Here is a 22,429-nt window from a genome sequence, read left to right as displayed (position 1 = left end):
GATGCCTTAGTTATGGTGTCTCTTCACAGAACAATGAATAAGACAAAATGTATCCCAAAAGGTAAGAGCACCAAATTCTCAATTCCCAGTTCCCTGCTGTACATAAGTGCTGATATATACTCACAGTAGAGTGTAGATATATATTCAATGTGTTGATAATATCATAAATAAGAGCAACTTGGGAAGAAAAGGTTTATTTCTTCTTACAGCTCATAGTCAGTTCATCAACCATGAAAATCAGGAATTCAAGCAGAAACCTGAAGGCAGGAACTGTTGCAGAGGCCATGAGAAGTGCTCCTTATTGCCTTGCTCTTCGTGGCTATTCAGCCTTTCTTAGACCATCCTGGACCACCTGCCCAGGTGAGCTTGGCCCTCTCACATCATTTGTTAATCAAGAAAATGTCCTACAGTCTTGGCTCTATGTTGACCTTAGGAGGCATTTTTTGTCCCTCTTTTTAAATGGCTATAGCTTGTATCAAGTTGATATAAAACTGGCCAACACAGTGTGCCAATAATTAATTCAGGAAAGAGAAAATCTGGAAGTAATTATAGCCACTTTTCTGTGTCTAGACATCTACCACATGTAGAAGTGAATATCGTTTGTCTTCTAGAATATATTTTTAAATGGTGAAAAGTAATACTTCACAAAAACCCCAGTGGACAGCATCCTAAAATCTTAAAGGAGTGTCTATCAGTGTGCCTTATGGAGTGCAATACTCAGTTACTTTTCTTCTCCTCTTCCTCACTAACACATGGTAATAATAACCGTGCGTTACACTTGGAAAAGAAGAAAAGTAAAATGTTTTAATACATTCTAGTGGACTGTTTGCAAACAGCTAAGAATGTCTACACTTGCAAATGGACAATGTTGGTATTTGTTGTGTAGCAAATTCTTCTGAGATAAAACATTCTATTGTGGAAGGAAGTTTTTTAAGACTTAGGAAGTTCTAAAGGAAGACTGGTTAAGGCTCAAGAAGTAAAGGCTTTCAGAAGTCCTTGAAACTGACCAGATTCACTAGACTTCTCCCACGTGCAAAACAGTAAATACTGCTGAAAGACACTCAGAACAGCTGAGCTGGCTAGCAGCTCAAACCAATAGAGTTGCCTACAAAAGACTCTCTTCAACTTGTCCAACTGTCTGTATGCATACACTGTCCTCTAGGTTTCTCAGAACAGCTGAGCTGGCTAGCAGCTCAAACCAATAGAGTTGCCTACAAAAGACTCTCTTCAACTTGTCCAACTGTCTGTATGCATACACTGTCCTCTAGGTTTCCAACTTTTGTGAGCTGTCACCTGTGCTGCAGTGGGCTTTTCTTAATACAGATGTCTTTGGTTCTTTCAGCTCTTGTGAGTAACTCCTCACCCATATAACTGTGATTGACTCCAATAAAACTCATTGGCCCACCAAGTTGGACATTGGCAGATCCTCACTTTAGTCTGTCAATCAGTTCCCAACCTGGGTGAGTAAACAGTTGTTTGTGTCACCCCATGAATAGTGTCACACACCAATATTCAATCCTCTAATAGAAAACAGAGCAAGTAACAATCACAAATGAAAGCCTCAGACACAAACCACTTTGCTAAACCAGAAACACTGGAGGAAGCAACTTATTGCTGTAGGTGGAAGAGAATACGTTAAGCTGCTCAACCAAGACTTTGCTTCTGTAGTTGATGGCCCACATATTACAAAAGACATTTCTAAGAAACCACATTCAGAAACATCTTATGGACAAGGTTGAATGCCCAAAGTCTTAGTTAATAAATAAGCTTGTTTAGGAGTGTTTTATTGCTCTTTTTTCAAAGATTGTCACCCTTGTTTCCATTTGAGCCTCTCCCTCTGTTAGCCTCTCTACATTTCTGGGAGAAGCTTTGAATCTCAAAATGACTGTAAGCAAGGAAAAGCTGATTCTAATACTAGGAATGGTCTGTTTGGAACAAGGTAATTCTGCAACCCTTTCTTCCATTAGAGGTAAGTTTCAAATTAAATTCGTAACTACCTTCTTTCTTTGCCTGATGGAATTACTTTCTGTGAATCAGAGTAACAATTCCACTTCTTGTTCATTTTGGAATATAAGAGAAACAAATTATTTCAAAAATGTAATTGGTTTTCAAAACCATTTCTTTGAATTTTGATCCTGTGATAAGCATATGAAATTAGAGTGAAGCATTTATGGGGGTAAGTATTTTCTCCTAGTTTCATCAACAGATATGGGATTGTTCACTTATTTGAACACATTACATAATCCTGTATTCTTTCATGAAACAATTCAGGAGATCAGCACAGCTTTACAAACATTTAGAAGCCTCGGGGAAATTATCCTGCTCAGTGACATATACCATAAATGACTTTTTCTTTGATTATAATAAGCTGAAAACAGTTGTTGGCAGACTTCTCTGTAATCAGACTTTGCCAGCATGGACTATCAATATGTTTTGTGCCTCTGCCTCAGTGACTTCAATGAATACTAAATTTTATGTCTAGCAGATTTATGATTCATTCAGCTAAAGCAGCTGGAAAAGTTTTTGCTCATACCTACACTGGGTTCAGAATGAAAACACAAAAGATTATTTCATGTTCTACTGTTATGAGCTATGTGTCTCTTTGATTTTTAGTTTTTACATCTAAAAATGAAAGTGTTTTTTGCAGGCAAGGTGTGGGGATTAAGTAATAAGTTACATTGTAAGCTTGTGTACTTTAACATTGAGCTAATTAGCTATCTTCTTAAGGATATATTCTTAAGAAAAGTCATTTGCTCATTCACCCATGCTTTTCAAGTGCAATCTGCAGGCCAAGAGTTGTGCTAGACCTTAGAAGTACAAATATGGAGGACCCACATTCCTGAGTTTCTCACTCAAGAAGTCCATACTGCAGTCAGAGAAGCAAACAATTTTTTCACATAAAGAACTGCTGAAGGCTGATGAAGAGCCAGGAGAGAGAGTGCTATGCCATGCAAGAGAGTCAGACTTTAGTTTGAGGAAATCAAGGCAGACATCTCAGTTGAGGTGGTAGATAAGCATTCAACGAGTCATCTAGGTAAAGAAGCCGAGTGATGATGAGGCGGAGTCTTATATGCACTCCTGAAAACCTCATGGAAAGAGCTATCTTCAAGAGTAACAAATTTATCACTGGATTGCCCGGTGCAAGTAAATACATTTAATCTAGCCCCTTATACAAAAAGTCAAACGCTCACTTAAATATGCACAAATGAAATGTTTTCAGGAATGAAAACTTTTCTGTAAAATTATTTCTTCCCTTTACTTGACAGGTATTTGTCTTAATACTGATATGTGAATTGAAGTTGTCTTCATGCCACTAACCCTGAACAATCTATTTTCTGTCCTACATTAAATCTGATTAGATTTGTTTATTTCTGATTTGTGGCAGACACCACAGACCATGGTCTCAGACTCAGTCTCATGCACAAAGCAGAGGGAGGGATATGGACACAATTACAAACTGAAGCAGACTACACCATCATCAACAACTTAACCAAGCAACTCTGTACATCAGGACTTGTAATACACATTGTGCATATGCCTGATATGGCGTTTCACACCTGTGACCTCAGCATTCCAAAGGCAGAGACAGGAAATCATAAACTTAAGGTCATCCTAAGCCCCATAGTTAAATGAACTTGTCTCATAAATGAGAAAAAGGAAGAAAGAGATGGAGGGAGGGGCAGAAAGAGGGAGGGAAGGAAGAAAGAAGGGAAGAGAGGAAGGGAGGGAATGAGGGAGGAAGGGAGGGAATGAGGGAGGGAGGGAGGGATAGAGGGAAGGAAAGAAGGAGGGAAGGAAGGAAAGAAGAAAGAAGGGAAGGAAGGAAGGAAGGAAGGAAGGAAGGAAGGAAGGAAGGAAGGAAGGAAAATATTAAATCCCATGTTTGTGGAGCCCACCGTCTAGCTGGGTTGAAAGCCAAAAATAACTGCCCTGGCACAAAGTTAGTGCCATAGGGTACTAGAGAGTGCTGTGCTCTTTTTGCAGAGACCAGAGAGCTCAGAAAGAAAAGAGGCTGCATTCCTGACAACATTCCAGTACCAACCTAAACCTAGAGCCCTTAACTTTCACATTAGAAGTCATCACTTGGTCTGGGGAGACAGTTCAGTCAGTGAAGTACAAAAGACTGGGTTCAATCCATAGAAACCATTTTTAAGAAGCTGATATGGTGATGCCCATACCCAACTGCAGCTCTGGAGAGGAGGTGACCACAGATCCCTGGGGCTATCTGGCTAGCCAGCCTAGGCCATTCGGAGAGTTCCAGGTCAGTGAGAGGCCTTGTCTCTAAAAATAAAAGGAAAGCAGCTAAGGAAGACAGTCAAAGTTGACCTCTGATCTTCATATGTACACATGAGCATATGTATCCACACACAAATGAACACACCCATATGTGCAAATAAAGCAGAAGCTGTCTCCTGATGGTGCACATCTTATGTTTGACAAAACCTCTTGTTTTACACAATATAGCAAATCTCAACCACTAACTTAAAGCCATGTTGTAATTTTTCAACATTTTCCATCTACTGTGGGTTTTTTTTTCTTGTTCAAATTGTTCTATATATCTTAGTCCTAGAATCTAATCAGTGTCTGTCTTGTCTTTCCCAGCTCCTAACTGTGGGCAGAGTCTGGTTAAGCCCCAACCTCAGAATTACTTTAGCCTTTTCAGTCGCATTGTTGGGGGAAGCCAAGTAGAAAAGGGTTCCTTTCCTTGGCAGGTGAGTCTCGCAAACTCTTCTCTAGTAGGTGAACTATGATGCTCAAGCTTGTATCTCCCCAGATCACATGCTACCTCTCTGGAGGGAAAAAAAAAAAAACCCTCACAACACTCCAAGAGCTGTGCTTTCCTAATCTTGAAGAAAGATGCTTCCCAGCCCAATTAATCAAGATTAATATTCATGGTTGAATTGTTGTTCGGTGAGTTGCCTGACTATCTTAGTTAGAGTTTCTATTGCAGTGAAGAGACACATGACCACAGCAACACTTATAAAGGAAAGCATTTAATTGGGTGACTTGCTTACAGTTCAGAGGTTTAGTCCATTATCATCAAGGCAGGACAAGGTAGCATGAAGGCAGACATAGTGCTGGAGAAGGTGTTGAAAATATTGAGGAAGAGCCATATCTTGATCCACTGGCAGCAGAAAGTGAATTGAACTAAGCATAACTTGAGCATAAGAGACCTCAAAGTCCACCCCCACAGTGACACACTTCCTCCAACAAAGTCACACCTACTTCAGCAAGGCCCCACCACCTAATAGTGCCACTCCCTATGAGCTTATGGAGGCCAATTACATTCAGACTACCACACTGACTGTCACTGATAAACTTAACAAATACTTGCTTGAGTAGACAACTGATCATTTGATTAAATGGATATCTGTTAAAATCAGAAGTTCATTTTCAAATCATAATGGTGACCCATTGGGTTTTCTTTCAGGGTTTTTGGTTCTACGCCTTTCATCCTTAGCTTCCTCTCAGTATTTATCCTTTTTGATTGTTCCTTGTTTTTTGTTTTGTTTTAAAGCTTCTAAGTTAGAACCAAAAAAGCTCTGAGAATTTACTGTACCACTGAGTTACTCAACCTTAGCAACTTTTTTCTGTGTCTCTTAGTGTTTCTTTTACTTTTTCTTTTCTATTGTTCATAAATAATATTTGGTTAAAAAGTGAAAAATTGTAATCAACTGCCTTTTTCTCATCCTAAATGTGAGGCTATCCATTGAAAGTATGTACTTGTCTAAGTCACCTTAGAATCAAAACAATTATCATGGATAGATTGAGTTGAGAAGAGAAAGAAAGTTAATAGGGGCCAAAAAGACATTACAATGAGTAAATGTGTTTTCTACTAAGCCTGACAACCTGCTTTAGAGCCCAGGGCCCTACATGGTGGACATAGTGAACTGATGTCCAAGATTTGCCCTCTGACCTCCATGTGGGCTAACATGCATGCACACACACACAAACTCACAGTGTACTCAAAGAGAAATGGGGATAAAAATGAATAAAATCATTTTAAGTATGTTGAAGAGGTTAACTAAAGAAAAGATTTGAAGTTCTAAGGGTCAAGTAATTCATTAAGCATATGAGAAAACAGTAGGCCCAAACTACTCTCCTGTAGACTGTCATCATCCCTAAATCATGATCACTGTGGTTAAGCTATCTATATCTATCTTTCAGAAAGTGCTAAGTTGGAGGTTTTAGGGATATCCCACAGCATTAACTTTTACCAACTTAAATCTGCCATCTAGGTGTCCCTGAAACAAAAGCAGAAGCATGTCTGTGGAGGAACTATCATCTCTTCACGGTGGGTCATCACAGCCGCTCACTGCATGGCTAACAGGTAGGAAAGCTTGGCTCATGGAGGAGGACCAGGTTGCCTCTTCTTTCTCTTTGGAATCAGAATCAATTACTCATGTAAAACACAAGGAATCTTTCTAATTGGGTGTCACAAATGAAGCTCCTTGACATTGTAGGCTGATCCTCATGTTAGAAAAGGTTTCTTTGCAGATGTAAAATACTGTATTTACATAAACCTACTAAAGTCAACAAAGACTAGTAGCAAACGACTGACTAGTGAAAGTCTCCTACTAGTTTTGGTAAAATATTTCCATGAAGCAGCACTATCTGGTCCTTTATACATCTTAATAAGTAAATAAAAGAAAATAAAGACCGATCAATAAAATACTGATTCTCAAGTCTTCCTTCCTGTTGGTCTTGCTTCTCTGAGCTTCAACCTAAGAACTTTGATTTTTTTTTTTATCAACTTTCTAGTGTGATCCAAATACCCCACTTTCAGTGTTCCATGTGCACCAGGCTGTCACCAAGATTATGCACCCACAGTTGTCCTTTCAATTTGAGTCTGAAAACATTCTTGGGATGCTCACTTACTGCCAGTTGCTAGTGTGTACCAAAGACACAAAAATGACTAAGGCATGATGCCTCCCAGAGGGTCCATTGTTTAAAAGAGAAATTAGCCTGTTATGTGGTACATATCTATAGGCACAGTTAGGTGAACAGCTGAAGCAGGAAGAAGCTTGAGTCCAGGAATTTGGGACCAGCCTGAGCAACATAGAAAGATCCTACATGTTGAGTAAAAGTAAAAATTAAGGAGCAAACAAACAAATGAATAAATAGCTGGCAATGTCTCTACAATACAGGTAGTGGTAAGCTAGAGATGTTATTTACTAGATTAAGTATCTAACATATCCAGGATTCAGGAACCCATTCCAAGAAAAATGATACCTTTTCCAATCATGTATAAAGAATCATCATTGGAAATGAAGGGCCCCAAAGAATAAAAACCTCAAAATACTTATTCCATCCCATTTCATCCTATCAAGTTCATCTTCCTCATTTCATGGGAGAACTATAAACTACAAATATAAAAAAGGCATAGAGACAATCCCCACTTTCTATTGTTGTAATTGGTCCCAAATTCATGAGTATCCCTAAAACATCAGAGTTAGTGTCCTGCCCTTTATAGTGCAAATGCCACTTGAAATTTTTTAACACTGAAGCAACATCCTTACTGGGAATCACAAATAATTCACAAAATAACTCACTGGTATTGTGACTGGAACATCCTAATACAGTGGTTCTCAACTTTCCTAGTGCTGGGACCCTTTAATACAGTTCCCAGTGTTGTCATGACCCACAACTCGAAAATTATTTTTGTTACTACTTCATAACTGTAATTTTGTTACTGTTATGAACAATAATGTAAATATATGTGTTTCCTAATAATCTTATTATGAAATAATAATAATGACCTGTGGAAAGGTCATTTGACCCCCAAAAGGGTCATGATCCACAGATTGAGAATCACTGGCCTAATAAGTCTCATTATGTATTTTAGCTCCCCAAATTACAATGCATGTATATCTCTCTAGCTGACTACAGATAATATGAATGATATTATACCACTATCTCTACACTTTACATGCCCTGCACTGGAATGAGAATCTCTGTGTTTCGTTTTTCTTATAGCAATGGAATCATTCTTGGTTGCTTTGCTCGGCACTCTCACGCTCCACATTATCCACCCATGTCAATTTGAAGAGGCCATTTGCCAGCATTTACAACCACAGTCAAAGGCTCATTGAAACCCCATCTCTTTCCTTCTGCCTTTTCATAGAAACATTGCATTAACTTTGAATGTTACTGCTGGGGAACACGACTTGAGCCAAGCCGAGCCAGGAGAGCAAACACTAGCCATTGAAACCATCATAATACACCCAAAGTTCTCCATCAGAAAACCTATGAACTATGATATTGCTCTTCTGAAGATGGCTGGAACCTTCCGATTTGGTAAATAATTGTAGTGCACCCTGATTGTCTACCCTGTTTCCCCGAATCATTTGACCTGTACTATATCCCCTACACATCATGTTATATAGCCTGAGACCAGCTATTCTGGATCATTAACTGGAAGATGGATTTTCTTCTGGAGGGTCCCCTGCCTAAAATGTCCTTTGCTTATGGTTCTGGAGGGAGGGTTATGTGGTTTTGGCGAAGAGAGCTAACAAGCGACTCCTGAAGATGCCAGGCTGATATATCACAAACCTTAAGGGGACTTTGGGGACCACCCAGACGCCAATAGGTGGATAACTATGGTATCTTTTCCTGCATGAAGGAGCCAGTCCCTCCCTTGATCTTTTCTTCAGGCCAGTCTGTGAGGCCCGTGTGTCTTCCAGAGTCAGGAGAACACTTTAAGGCTGGATTTGTTTGCACAACTGCAGGCTGGGGGCGCTTGGCTGAAGGTAAGGGCCCCTGCGCCACTCTTACTAATCCAAATCAAAACTTTCTGATGCGTAACCAGAAAGTTTTTAAACAACCAGGCAAGCATTTCAAAAGGCAATGAATTTCAGTGCACTGGAGCACTGGACTGAGCTCCCAAGGTCCCAATGAGGAGCAGAAGGAGGGAGAACATGAGCAAAGAAGTCGGGACCACGAGGGGTGCACCCACCCACTGAGAGAGTAGAGCTGATCTACTGGGAGCTCACCAAGGCCAGCTGGACTGTGACTGAAAAAGTGTGGGTTAAAACTGGACTCTCTGAACATGGCGAACAATGAGGGCTGATGAGAAGCCAAGGACAATGGCACGGGGTTTTGATCCTACGCAATGTGCTGGCTTTGTGGGAGCCTAGCCAGTTTGGATGTTCACCTTCCTAGACATGGACGGAGGGGGGAGGACCTAGGACTTACCACAGGGCAGGGAACCCTGACTGCTCTTTGGACTGGAGAGGGAGGGGAAGAGGAGTGGGAGGAGGGGGAGAAGGGTGGGAGGAGGGGGAGAAGAGTGGGAGGAGGGGGAGGGAAATGGGAGGCTGGGAGGAGGTGGAAACTTGTTTTTTTTTCTTCCTTTTCTCAATAAAAAAAAAAAAAAGAAATCAAGATCCTTCCAAAAAGACACAAACCTGCATGCAACTGCTGATGACAAAAGAACCAGGCACCTTCACCTCCGAAGAGCGCATGGCTTGACAGACCTGTCCCCTTGTTCCAGGTGGTCGCCTCCCACAAGTCTTGCAGCAGGTGAACCTGCCAATTTTGACTCAGGAGGAATGTGAGGCAGCTCTGTTGAGCTTAAGGAACCCCGTTACCGGGAAGACCTTTCTCTGCACAGGATCCCCTGATGGAGGAAGAGATGCTTGTCAGGTAAGTGGGTGCAGCTATGCTCCAGGCTCAGGAAAGTTTGTTAGCAGGGAGGAGACTAAGCATGCTGATTCCAGACAAACCTAGAATCTGTTTTTCACTGAAAATAGTAGAGGTAGTCCTAAGGGTGAAGTGCTCAGGTTTCTCCCACCATGTAAGGATGTCTCTTCTTATTTTGAGGTTTCTAGATTAGGGGTGTGGAGAATGACACTTCTTAATTCTTGGCATTATGAAGACTGTGGTCATTTGCATCACTAAGCAGGACATTTTTGAGTCCATGATGTGAACAGGAAAGGGGAGGAATTCTGCTGCTTTGGTGAGAGCCAGGTGTGGGGAGAAGGAGCAGCAACTGACAGACTCTGCTGTTTGAGGACTAAATGGAAATCATGTCCAGATGTTCTTCCGGAGTGCTGTGTCTAAATTATTAGAAGTTGAGGCCATGCTATGCTTGTCATTAGCACCCTTGTGGGTAAGTGGGCACTTTGAGGCCCCTCCACTGACAATCGTGGTAACAGAGGCTTCCTTCTTCCTCCCACAGGGAGATTCAGGAGGATCACTTATGTGCCAGAATAGCAAAGGGGCCTGGACTCTGGCTGGTGTGACTTCTTGGGGTTTAGGCTGTGGTCGAGGCTGGAGAAACAATTCAAGGAAAAAAGAGCAAGGATCTCCTGGGATCTTCACAGATCTTAGCAGAGTGCTTCCCTGGATCCACGAACACATCCAGACTGGTAATGAAGCCATCCTGCAAGCTTAGGAAGCTACAGTTCTACGGGGTAAAGAACATCAGCAGGCTAGACAAGTCGGGACTGGAGGGGGGCACTTCTGTTCTCAGTGTAACACTTGAGGATTCTGAAATGTACAGTCTAATACAAGAGCAAAACATCATCCATATCCAAGTATTAAAATATTCACTGAAGAATGAATACATTCCTCATAAATTGCTTTGTCTATGTTTGGAACTATGTTAACTGGTGATATATGTATCTCTACCTACTTTTCAACTGTTCTAGCAAGATTTACCAAGCTAAAGCAAAGCTCAGTAATGGTCAACTACTGATAATCTGACCACCAAGAAAATATTAGAAAATATTTTCAGATGTCACAATTAAAGAGGGATATCACTGCCTGGTGGATAGAGATCATGGGAGCTACTAAGCCATATACAGTGCAGCACATAGTCCCCACCATAATGAATAATCTCACTCCAAATTAATAAGGCAAAGGCTTAGAAACCCTGGTATAGAAGCAAATGTGGTAAATCTGAAGGGTGTAGTCTACATACAGTTTTCTTGTCAACCAGCCCAGCCCCCCCCCCAAAAAATTGTAACTTTGCTTCCACCTCCAAATTCAACTGTTTCCTTAACTGATGTCTTCTAGTCTCAAATTGGCTTCCATTTTATCAAAAGGGATTAATAAAAATTAACTCAGAATTAAAGGATTTTTTTTCAAGAGTATTACACAATGACAGGTATCTGGTCCTCAGTGTGTGACTATTCAAAATACTCATGGTTGGAGGAAGGTTATTTCTATCTCTGGCCTCTATTCTCCTACTTCCTTGCCTCTTTTTGCTCTGTGTAATCTCCAAGTTAATCACCGTTTCTTCATTAGTGAGAATAAAGTAAGTGAAATTGTTTCAAACTGCCAGGACCTCTGCCCTACTTTGTCATTTTATCCAAGCTGCTGTTCTTCTCACAGATTAAATTTTCAATATTTGGATATTGACTAAAACGCTCTACTTTTTAGTCAATGTTTTGTCAAGGTAGCAGAAGCTTTGAATCGCATCTTTCTTTTTGTTTCTCAGGCCATCGGAGAAAGAACTCCAGAGGTGGGTATTCCTTGCAGTCTGCCCTTGCAGGAGCACGAATTAACATACTAACACTTCTGAGTCTCAGTTCCTGTTAACATCAAAAGTCTTCCTCGGAGGTGTTTCTCTGATCACTTGGTATAAAACTCCAAAGAGCACCCACATATTCCTGCCAGTCTGCCAATTCCATGGCCACAGAGCCCCATTTCATGTATCATTTTGTCAAGCCATAGCTTTGTCTAATTCAGCAAACACTAACTGATAAATACAATCTTTCAACTAGATAATAAGAGAAGAGGGAATGTGGTGCAGAAACAGTTAATAAGCTACACACCCTTCCCTGAGTGTGCCCCTACTTACACAGGGGGCATATCCCTGCTCACTGTGACTTCTTGGATGAATTCACTCTAAGATCTGGGGCAAGCTCTTTCCTCAGTTATATCATCCATAAAGAAAGGAGACTGGGTCTTAGCTTACTCTTCACTCTGTCTTTGAGCTTGTAGGACTCTGTCTAAAAAAGTGATATAGCAAAGTAGACTTCCCAGAGCTAGGCAGCTCACAGATATAAATGAGCAGTGTGTGGCCTTTGGAGCAGAAGCATCCTTATCCAGGATAGGCTACAAAGGATAAAGAAGGAAAAATAAAGGATGCAGCAGCAAGACAGCCAAGACAGCTCAAGGGTAGGAAGTGTAAGGAATTCTCACAAGAAAAAATGAATAGAAAGATAATTTGAGATCAAATTCTGGAACTATACATTTCGGTCAAAAAATGGGCTGCATTTTATGATGGGAACTTGATTATTAATATAAATACATTTTATCTATACCATAAGAACAGAAGAACAGCGTGAAGGAGATTAAGGAACAAATAAATCAAGGAGAATTCAAGATAGAAAAGAAAAACTGAAGGATTAAAACAAGATAAGGGCCAGAGAATGAAAAGATAAAAAGGAAAAAAGTTTAGAACCAGTTTCGTGAGGATTGAAAGGAAAGACAAGGAGGAATCCAACTGGATTCTTTATGTCATCACAGCTTTGAGCATTACAGAAAGCACATGCATAATCAAATCAAAGGTAGCTATAATTTCACTGATGAAGAGGAGTCCCGCTTGTACCATGTTGAGTTTCGGGAAAGATAACTGGACATTACCGTAAGTCTGACCTAATGTCCAGGAGGGTAGAGGTAAGCCATGAAGCTGCTGATGTGACTGAGCCTATGCTGAGGACCTGGATAGAAAGAGAAAAGGAGCCTAGGCTAGAACCTGGGGAGCCCCTGCACCCACAGATTGGAGCTAGAAGGTCAAAGTGACAGAGGAAGTTACAGCATCTCAAAGGTAAGCAGGACATAAAAGTCACAAAAATTCAAAACAATGAGGCTTCATAGCAGCCAAGACAGGAAGCAGTGCATGAAGGATGAAAGCATAAGGAGCACCAGTGGCTCCCCGGTCTTCAGCTTCTGGAAGGTGTAATAGCCGTTAGCACTGGGTGCCAGCCCTGATGCTGTGACTTTCCCTCTCAGCTTCATGTAGTGAGCCTGATGGTCTAATAAGTGGGTCTGAGGGAGAGCTGCATTTTCCAGAAAGCCTCCACCTGTACTATGAGAGCAAGCAGTAAGTACTCCCTCTGTTGTCCTCCCCAAGACTCCACCTCCAGCCTGCCTGTGTCCCTTAACAGGACCGTGACTGTTACTTTATGTCTAGAAGTAACACCCTTTCCATGTATCTGCCTGCAGACTGTGTGTCTGGACCCTGCTGGTTCCAGAGGATATGCATATATTGCTCAATTTGTCCCACTTGGATGCAGAATCTTGTGACCACAATTACCTGGCAATATATTCCCTAGAAGACAGGATCATTGGTGAGTGGTCCTTAACTCTGTTATCATATGGAGAGCTGTGCTAAGTGGACTTAACAAGGTCTGGTTACTGTATTTCTGACCTTGAGCCATCTGTAAATGCCACATTGTCCTTTTCTAATTTTGAGAGTCTTCTCGAAAGTGGGGAAGAACTGAGTCTGCCCCTGCTATGGGCACTTCAGCAGCTGCGTCTGATATTTTTAAAAGCCAGGCTGCCTGGGTTTTGACCCAATTAGGACTAAAATTTACATGAATTGCTGGGTCCTCCAGCCACCCCAAGCAGGATACTGCTTACATATGTATGCAAGTGGCTTTTATCTGCTCCAGTAGACTGGGAAGAATGGCACCAAGAAGCAAAACATATTTATGTCAAAAAGAGAAATGAAGCCAAGCAGAGTGACACATATCTGTAACCCAAATAGTGATGTCCTGTCTCAAATAAGCAATCAAATTACACAAATGGAGTAGTGTTTCGGTGATTTTCACCCGGAAGCAACTTTGCCCACTTCATCAGGTATTTGTAGAAGTATTCTTGACTGCTGCAACTGCAGATAATATAGGTGATACTACAGACTGTAGAAGAATATAAGTATACTACAGACTGTAGGAGAATATAGGTATACTATACACTGTAGGAGAATATAGGTATACTATACACTGTAGGAGAATATAGGTATACTATAGACTGTAGGAGAATATAGGTATATTATAGACTGTAGGAGAATATAGGTGATACCATAGACTGTAGGAGAATATAGGTGATACCATAGACTGTAGGAGAATATAGGTATACTATAGACTGTAGGAGAATATAGGTATACTATAGACTGTAGGAGAATATAGGTATACTATAGACTGTAGGAGAATATAGGTGATACTATAGACTGTAGGAGAATATAGGTGATACTATAGACTGTCAGAGAATATAGGTATACTATAGACTGTAGGAGAATATAGGTGATGATACTACAGACTGTAGGAGAATATAGGTGATACTATAGACTGTAGGAGAATATAGTTGATACTACAGACTGTAGGAGAATATAGGTGATACCATAGACTGTAGGAGAATATAGGTATACCATAGACTGTAGGACAATATAGGTATACTATAGACTGTAGGAGAATATAGGTATACTGTAACTGTAGGAGAATATAGGTATACTATAGACTGTAGGAGAATATAGGTGATACTACAGACTGTAGGAGAATATAGGTGATACCATAGACTGTAGGAGAATATAGGTATACCATAGACTGTAGGACAATATAGGTATACTATAGACTGTAGGAGAATATAGGTATACTGTAACTGTAGGAGAATATAGGTATACTATAGACTGTAGGAGAATATAGGTATACTATAGACTGTAGGAGAATATAGGTGATACCATAGACTGTAGGAGAATATAGGTGATACTGTAACTGTAGGAGAATATAGGTATACTATAGACTGTAGGAGAATATAGGTGATACCATAGACTGTAGGAGAATATAGGTGATACTGTAACTGTAGGAGAATATAGGTATACTATAGACTGTAGGAGAATATAGGTGATACTATAGACTGTAGGAGAATATAGGTATACTATAGACTGTAGGAGAATATAGGTATACTATAGACTGTAGGAGAATATAGGTGATACCATAGACTGTAGGAGAATATAGGTATACTATAGACTGTAGGAGAATATAGGTGATACCATAGACTGTAGGAGAATATAGGTATACCATAGACTGTAGGAGAATATAGGTATACTATAGACTGTAGGAGAATATAGGTATACTATAGACTGTAGGAGAATATAGGTATACCATAGACTGTAGGAGAATATAGGTATACTATAAACTGTAGGAGAATATAGGTATACTATAGACTGTAGGAGAATATAGGTGATACTATAGACTGTAGGAGAATATAGGTGATACCATAGACTGTAGGAGAATATAGGTGATACCATAGACTGTAGGAGAATATAGGTATACTATAAACTGTAGGAGAATATAGGTGATACCATAGACTGTAGGAGAATATAGGTATACTGTAGACTGTAGGAGAATATAGGTATACTATAGATTATAGGAGACTATAGGTGATACTGTAACTGTAGGAGAATATAGGTATACTATAGACTGTAGGAGGGGCTTCTGTAAAGGATAGGACATAAACAAACATCCCACAAAAGCCAACGAGCAGCATGAACACAGAACGTTCTGGATCAAAACCCCAGCCATGCAGAAGGTGAGAAGCCTAATTAGGCCGTCCTGAAATTCCAGAACAAGGTCACATCTCCTTGATGCATTTGTATGGTGCTGTTTTCCAGACTCTGAACAAAGACTCTTCTCACATTACAGGGAAATTCTGCGGAGAAAGCCTCCCTTCGTCCATTCTCGTTGGCTCCAGGTCTATCCAGCTGAGATTCATCTCTGATGCCACAGATTACGCCACTGGGTTTAATCTTACCTATAAAGCTCTCAAGCCAAACTACCTTCCTGGTAAAAACCATTTACTTCCATCGCTCACTTCTAGGCCCTTTGCAGAAGTTTTGGCACCAGAGTTGGGTGAGGGGCAGGGATCCCCTCCCCCCACCAAGGTCTGCTGGCTCCATAATGGAGAAGGCACATTGGCCAGCTGAAGGATGCAGTCTCTCATGGTGATCATTGACGCTTTGTGGTTGGCTCTGCCACAAGCCGTAGTTTATCACCTGGTAGAGACAGGAGGAAGAACACCAGAAGTCTTTCTTCAGTGGTTGCATTTGCTCTGCCCTCCTTTGTTTTAGATTCCGGCTGCGAGTCTCTAACTATCCTCTTTGAAGAAGGCACCATACATAGCCTTCACTATCCTGCAGACTACAGTGACATGGCTAGCTGTACCTGGATCTTTCAAGCCCCCAACCATTACCTAATTAAGGTATTGTGTTTGTCCTAAATTAGACATTATATAGTCACAAGATACCTGACAGACACTGTGCAGGCAGAGGTTTTTGGTTTTGGTGTTTGTGTTTTGTTGTTATTGTTTCTTTCTTTCTTTAACTTTTATTTATTTTTTAAAAAACAACATTTTCTCATTTTACATACCAATCATAGTTCCCACTCCTTCCCCTCCTCCCGCTCCCCACATCTTCCTCTCACCCCACCTCTGTCCACTCCACGGAGAGGGTAAGGCTTCCCATGGGAGTCAACAAAATCTGGCACATGACTTTGAGGCAGGACCAAGCTCCACGCCCCCTCTCCCACTATCTGGGCTGAGCAAGGTTTCTTCAAAGAGAATGGGCTCCAAAAAATCAGTTCAAACAGTAGGGATAAATCCTGGTCCCACTGCCAGTGGCCCCACAGACTGCTCAAGCCACACAACTCGCCCACATTCAAAGGTCCTAGTTTGGTCCTATGCAGGTTCCTTTCCCCCCTCCACTGTCCCCATCATGGTCTTGACCCCTTTGCTCATATTATTGCTCCTCCCACTCTTGGACTGGACTCTGGGAGCTCAGCCCAGAGCTTTGCTGTGGATCTCTCAGGCAAAGGTTTTTATCTGACTTGTTTACAGATACATTAGTCCTCAGTACCTGAATAAATATTCCAATGACAACCTTGCTTCCCGGCAGCCACCACTAGATGGCACTTGCATTCTGCAGCTCTTGTTCAAACAGAAATTCCCCAGTGTTACCTTAATGACTGACTACCTGGTGACTTTGACAAGTCTTTAGCATTTTTAAGAACAAACACTCTTCCTTATAAACTCAAATTAGAGAAAAAATACAGTATTACTAATTAAAAAGTTGATAACAATCTTGCCAGTGTCATTACTATCTCCAAGCAGAGAAGACACAGCAAAGAGGAGCCAGCACCGAGCAGGGCAAGGTAGTCAACAGAGTCATTAGTTGTACTTAGAAAGAATAAGAGAAAGTGAGGCTGAGGCCAAAGTATAGGCCTTTGAATATCATGATAAGAAATTTATTGCATATTTGACCCCATTCGTTGTTGCCAATTAAACACTCATGGACAGTCAGAGGATAGAAGCCTAAATAAATGAGGTCATCCTGGTTTTAAGAATGAGTAAAGGTGAATATTGCAGGACAGAGAGAGAATCTGCAATGATTTCCCGGATTGATCCAGTGTTTTGACTTTATAATCATCAGTGCTGAGACTTCACTTTGCAAAAATATAAAAAGACAGAAGTACATTTATGTCCCTTTCAGAAATTGCTTGCAATGCTTCTTAATCCCAAGCCAAATTTCTTTTTTAAAAAATTTAAGTCAGTAACTCAAACAGAAGTTCTTAAAATCAAGTCTTCTAACACAATCTGATTCAAAGATCTGGTGAGTTGATTCATGCTGAGAAATGGTGGTAGGGAAATATTTGAATCTTTGTTTTCTGTAATAAAGCCATTGCGTTTCTATAAAAGCAGGAAACTTTGTATGTGCGGCAAAAACTCCTGAGGTCATAACAGACACTGGGCTTGCATCTGGATCATGGTGTTTTGTGCAGCATTCACAGTCATTGCATTATGCAGCTGCATGCTTAGTGTCAAGTGCACATGTTATATGTTCAGAACCAAGGCTGTAGTAGAGACACATGATGTAACACAGGCAAGAACACCAGAAGCACTGTGGATTTATACTGTGTTTGAGTTCAATTTTGCTAATTAAGAAAAATTAAGAAAAACTTACATAGCCAAGTAGCACAACCCCAAAACAGCCTCCAGAAAAGACAGTCTCTGTAGGGAGTTCAGATGTTTGCACAGATCCTCACCTTTACAAGCTGGCTGTGTTTGATAGCTTCTATGTTTCACTATTTACAGAGAATCTACTGTCTTTTCCTAAGTAACTTAATCACTCAGGAATATCTCTAGAACTTTCTCAACTAAATTCTTACTCTAGAGCAGTGGTTCTCAACCTTCCTAATGCTGCAACCCTTTAATACAGTTCCTCAAGTTGTAGTGACCCCCCCAACCATACAATTATTTTTGTTGATACTTCATAATTCTGCTTTTGCTATGAATCATAATGTAATATATGTGTTTTTCAATGGCCTTAGGCGACCCCTGTGAAAGGGTCATTCGACCCCAAAGGGGTCATGACCCACAGGTTGAAAACCACTCCTCTAGAGCAAGGTAAATGACCTAGAGCTGTCTGCTCATTCCTTGAGCTTTCCTTGAGATAACCAGAAGTCTTCTCAGCTGTCATTTCAGAGCCTAGAAATAGAAGAAAATGGAGACTGCACTTCTGACTATGTGACTGTACACAGTGATGTCGAGGGGGAGAAGGAAATAGGTTTGTAGTCCCCTGAAGCCCTGGCATCCCCTGGTTGGTCTTGGACCTGGTCTTGGGATAAGGGATAAAACGATTTTTCTTAATTTTCCTGTGTTCCCTGACGCTCCTCCATCTCTCCCGATAGTTTCAGCACCCCCTGATTTTGTGTAGAGGAGCAAAGAACAGGGAACAAAGACTATTGGAACCAAAATGTAAAGAAGAGTCAGATAGACACAAGCCTCACGGGCTAAGGAGGCAGCTCAGTGGCAGAGTGCTTGCCCAGCCAGCATGCACAAGGCCCTTGGGCTCATCCCTAGCCCGGGCACCTCAAAAAAAAAAAAAAAAAAAAACTTGCTTAGTGAATCTTGTGGCTAGAGGCAATTTCCTTAGCAGAACTTTGGGAGTATTCAGCAGATGGGACAAACTTGAAATGCTGGTGGAGTCAAAACACATTTTGAAGAGGCAAATCTCTTTGTTTGAAAGATGAGTTGTGGTATTTTCAGAAAAGCTTGTCAACATGTCTAAAGCACTCGTTTTTTTTTTTCTGCATCTAATGTTGTATGTATTCACATTGGCTTCGCTTACCTGTGTGGGGCCTCACAGCTCGCCTATGTGGCTATGTGGTACCCAGCCCTGTGCTGAGCACCTCCAGTGTAATGCTCATCAGCTTCCAATCAGACGAGAATGGCACCGCCAGGGGCTTCCAGGCTGAGGTCTCCTTCATTTCTAGAGCAGGTAAGAAGTTAAAATCAGCTCTTAGTTTCCCAGTTCTGAATCCTCAGATCACGGTAGCAAAGAGAAATCTGAGCAGTACAACATAGGTACCGCTGATGCTCCTTAGGGCAATTGCATCCTATAAAGTTACCAAGGATGCTAAATAGGAGACAGGAAGCCATTAAATGTTCCTAGGAATCGATGTGGTCAGGTTTTACGACCCCTGGTGTGTGTATCAGCCAGCCAGTATATAAACTTCATTAAATCTACCTTATTTAATATGTCATTTTTACTCATTAACATTAAATTCATGGAGAACAGCACTATCATGCATGTCTTTTAAAGACTTATCTAGCAGATGTATTTTGATTTGCTTTTGGTTTGAGACTGGCCTGGAACTTGATATAGCCTCAGACTCACCATCTTCCTGCCTCCACCTCTTAAATGGTGGGATTACAGGCTTGTAGAGCCATACCTAGGTCATTCTTATTTTTTTTCTTTTTTTAATGTGTGTGTGTGTGTGTGTGTGTGTGTGTGTGTGTGTGTGTGTGTGTGTACATGCCACCACAGACATTTTGAGTTCAGAAGACAGTTTACAGGAGTCTGTTCTATTCTTCAGCCTTGTGGGTTCCAGGAATTGAACTCAGGTCATCAGGTTTAACAGCCAACACCTTTATCAGCTGAGCCATCTTGTCTGCCTCAAGTTCATGTATTTTCTCTGTGGGATATAGTGTGGTCTTCTTCTTCCACTAGGGGGCACTTCAACCCTACACTTATGAGCTATATTAAACAGCTAAATCATCAATAAAACACACACACACACACACAAACTACAGCAAAATGACAGGGCAACAAATAGATGTTGGTAAAAACTTTTGAAATCTGAAACTAGTGAAGGTTAAAAACACTCCCTCCTCTTGCAGAAGGCCCAGGTTCAATCCCCAGTTTTCAGGGCAGCTTATAACTATCTGAAACTCTGATTCTGGAGAGTTGATCACCCTCTTATGGCCTCCATAGGCACAAAGCAGACACAAAGTGCATATACATGCATATACAAGTGAAACATTTATACGCATAAAATAAATCTGGAAAAGAAAAGGAGGACGGAGCAGTGGCAGAGTGTGCCTTGTACCACCTCAGCTGGTAGGTAACATGGCATCATGTGTGTCATAAAAGCACCATGACTATGACCTGTGCGGTTATGTCTTAGTTACCATTCTATTGCTGTGAAGAGACATGACCAAGATGACTTACAAAAAGAAACTTTTAATTAGGCTTGTGCCTCAGTTTCAGAGGGTAAGTCTATGACCATTGTGGTGGGAAGCATGGTGACAGGCAAGCAGAGAAGCAGGCATGACGCTATAGCAATAGCTGAGAGCTCACTCCTGATCCATATGCACATGGTAGAAAAGAACATGGCTGGGCCTGGAGTGAGTGTCTTAGCTAATATTTTATTGCCGTAAAGAGACAACATGACCAAGGCAATCATCATAAAATAAAGGCTTTCACTGGGGACTTGCGTATGGGTTCATCCATTATCATCATGGTAGGAAGCAGACAGCATGGTGCTGGAGTAGGAGCTGAGAGCTTTACATCAGATCCCAAGGCACCAAGCAGAGAGAGGAGACTGGGCCTTGAGTGGGTTTATGAAACCTCAAAGCCCATTCCCAGTGGCACACCTCCTCAAACAATGCCACACCTTTTAATCTTCTCCAACAATTCCACTCCCTGGTGAGCAAGCATTTTAATATATGAGTCTGTACAGCCTTTCTCATGCAAACCACCACAGCAGTCAACTAAGTCCACCCTTAGTGACATACCTCCTCCAACATAGTCCTTCCTACTCCTAGTCCTTTCTAAAAAGTCCACAATCTAGGAACCAAATATTCAAATACATGACCCATTCTCATTCAAACCACCGCAGGTTACAAATACATTTTAGTAATTAGGAAGATTCATGTGTGGGCTCCACGAAGAAGGCAATTAGGCTGCATGCCCTTTCTAGATGCATGGTCTTAGGAATGTCATGTAGACTCATATTTCCAGTCTTATGGAGAGAGAATAATTCATATTTAAGAGTGGAGTGGGGAGCTATGATCAGTGCTGGAGTATCTTCTGAGCATGCATGAAGCCCTAGGTTCTACATCTAACACAGCTAAGAAAAAACAAAGAAAAACAGAGTGAGAGTCGGGGTTAAATCAGAGAAGATTCACTTGTGCAAATGTGGAACACACACCCAGGGAAAAGATCATCTAACGACTTCATCTATCCCAGGCCCTGGGCATTTGTGCTCTTCATCCTCCATATCCTTACACTCATGAATTTCCTTCTGTATGGGAGATCCAAAGAACCAGTTATCTGCTTCCTGAGCTTTCCATTTTGGTTAAACCTTAAACAGCTGCTGAAGTGGAAACCAGGTTGCAGTTAAAATATTACACCTAAGAGACCCATGTAGTCCTGTTTACTGAGGTGTCTCCATGATTCTGATAAAATCACCATAAATCATTTTCTGATATACCAGGCTTGACAGTCTGTGATTTAAGCAATTGCATTATGTTTACACTCAGATTTCAATGTCTCCATATCAGAGGATGAATCAGTGCTTCTGGAAACATGGGATATGCCTCCTGGAGCAATCAAAGTTTCTGGTAAGCTGCTTTGAGGAATTGTACTAAACAATTCACTCAGGGCACAGTAAGAGCTGGGATATATTAATGTCTTCTAAAATGTGCTGGAATCCTAATCTGCAGTACCCCAGAAGGTAACCCTGATATTTGGAGATACAGTCTTTACAGAAGTAATTGACTAAAAATAAGGGCATTAGAGCATTCCAATCCTATATAATTCATGTCCTCATAACATGTGGAAATTTGGATGCAGAGAGAGATACACATAGAGGAACAACATAGAAGATGAAGACAAACATCAGGGGGACACAAGCAAGTGACAGTGACCTTCCAAAGCAAGGGGAGAGACATGGAAGGCATTGAGAAGCATTGCAGCCCCCAGAAAGAATCAACCTGCTGACTCACTGACCTTGGACTTCTATGCTCCAGAAATGTGGAGACAATAAATTTATGCTATTCTAGCCACTGGTGCAGTTTGTAGTATTCTTTTATCAGTAGCTTTAGCAAATGATTTCAAGAGAAATGGCTAACATATTTGTCA

The 22,429-nt window shown here is 41.1% G+C and overlaps 1 protein-coding gene across 1 annotated transcript; it reads left to right on the top strand.

Moving 5' to 3' along the window:
• The first annotated feature begins 1,881 nt into the window (after positions 1-1,881).
• Ovch2 (ovochymase 2) lies at positions 1,882-22,170 on the top strand. Its single transcript, XM_075975186.1, has 16 exons — positions 1,882-1,969; positions 4,603-4,712; positions 6,240-6,331; positions 8,126-8,298; positions 8,655-8,750; positions 9,494-9,645; positions 10,181-10,370; positions 11,444-11,467; positions 12,964-13,054; positions 13,177-13,301; positions 15,654-15,794; positions 16,079-16,209; positions 18,475-18,568; positions 19,151-19,282; positions 21,829-21,904; positions 22,131-22,170. The coding sequence occupies exons 1-16, from the start codon at positions 1,882-1,884 to the stop codon at positions 22,168-22,170; spliced, it is 1,755 nt and encodes a 584-aa protein (XP_075831301.1).
• Positions 22,171-22,429: the final 259 nt, after the last annotated feature.

The sequence above is a fragment of the Microtus pennsylvanicus genome, chromosome 5, assembly GCF_037038515.1.
Source record: "Microtus pennsylvanicus isolate mMicPen1 chromosome 5, mMicPen1.hap1, whole genome shotgun sequence".
NCBI lineage: Eukaryota > Metazoa > Chordata > Mammalia > Rodentia > Cricetidae > Microtus > Microtus pennsylvanicus.
The sequence above is the reverse complement of the archived record's forward strand: the minus strand, read 5'-3'. Positions and strand labels throughout refer to the sequence as shown.

Bases quoted from the DNA above. Each gene is read 5' to 3' on its own strand.
- Ovch2 (XM_075975186.1), top strand. From the start codon at position 1,882: ATGACTGTAAGCAAGGAAAAGCTGATTCTAATACTAGGAATGGTCTGT. The intron at 8,751-9,493 runs GTAAGGGCCCCT...CCCTTGTTCCAG, and splicing joins CTGGGGGCGCTTGGCTGAAG to GTGGTCGCCTCCCACAAGTC. The intron at 10,371-11,443 runs GTAATGAAGCCA...TTTGTTTCTCAG, and splicing joins CCACGAACACATCCAGACTG to GCCATCGGAGAAAGAACTCC.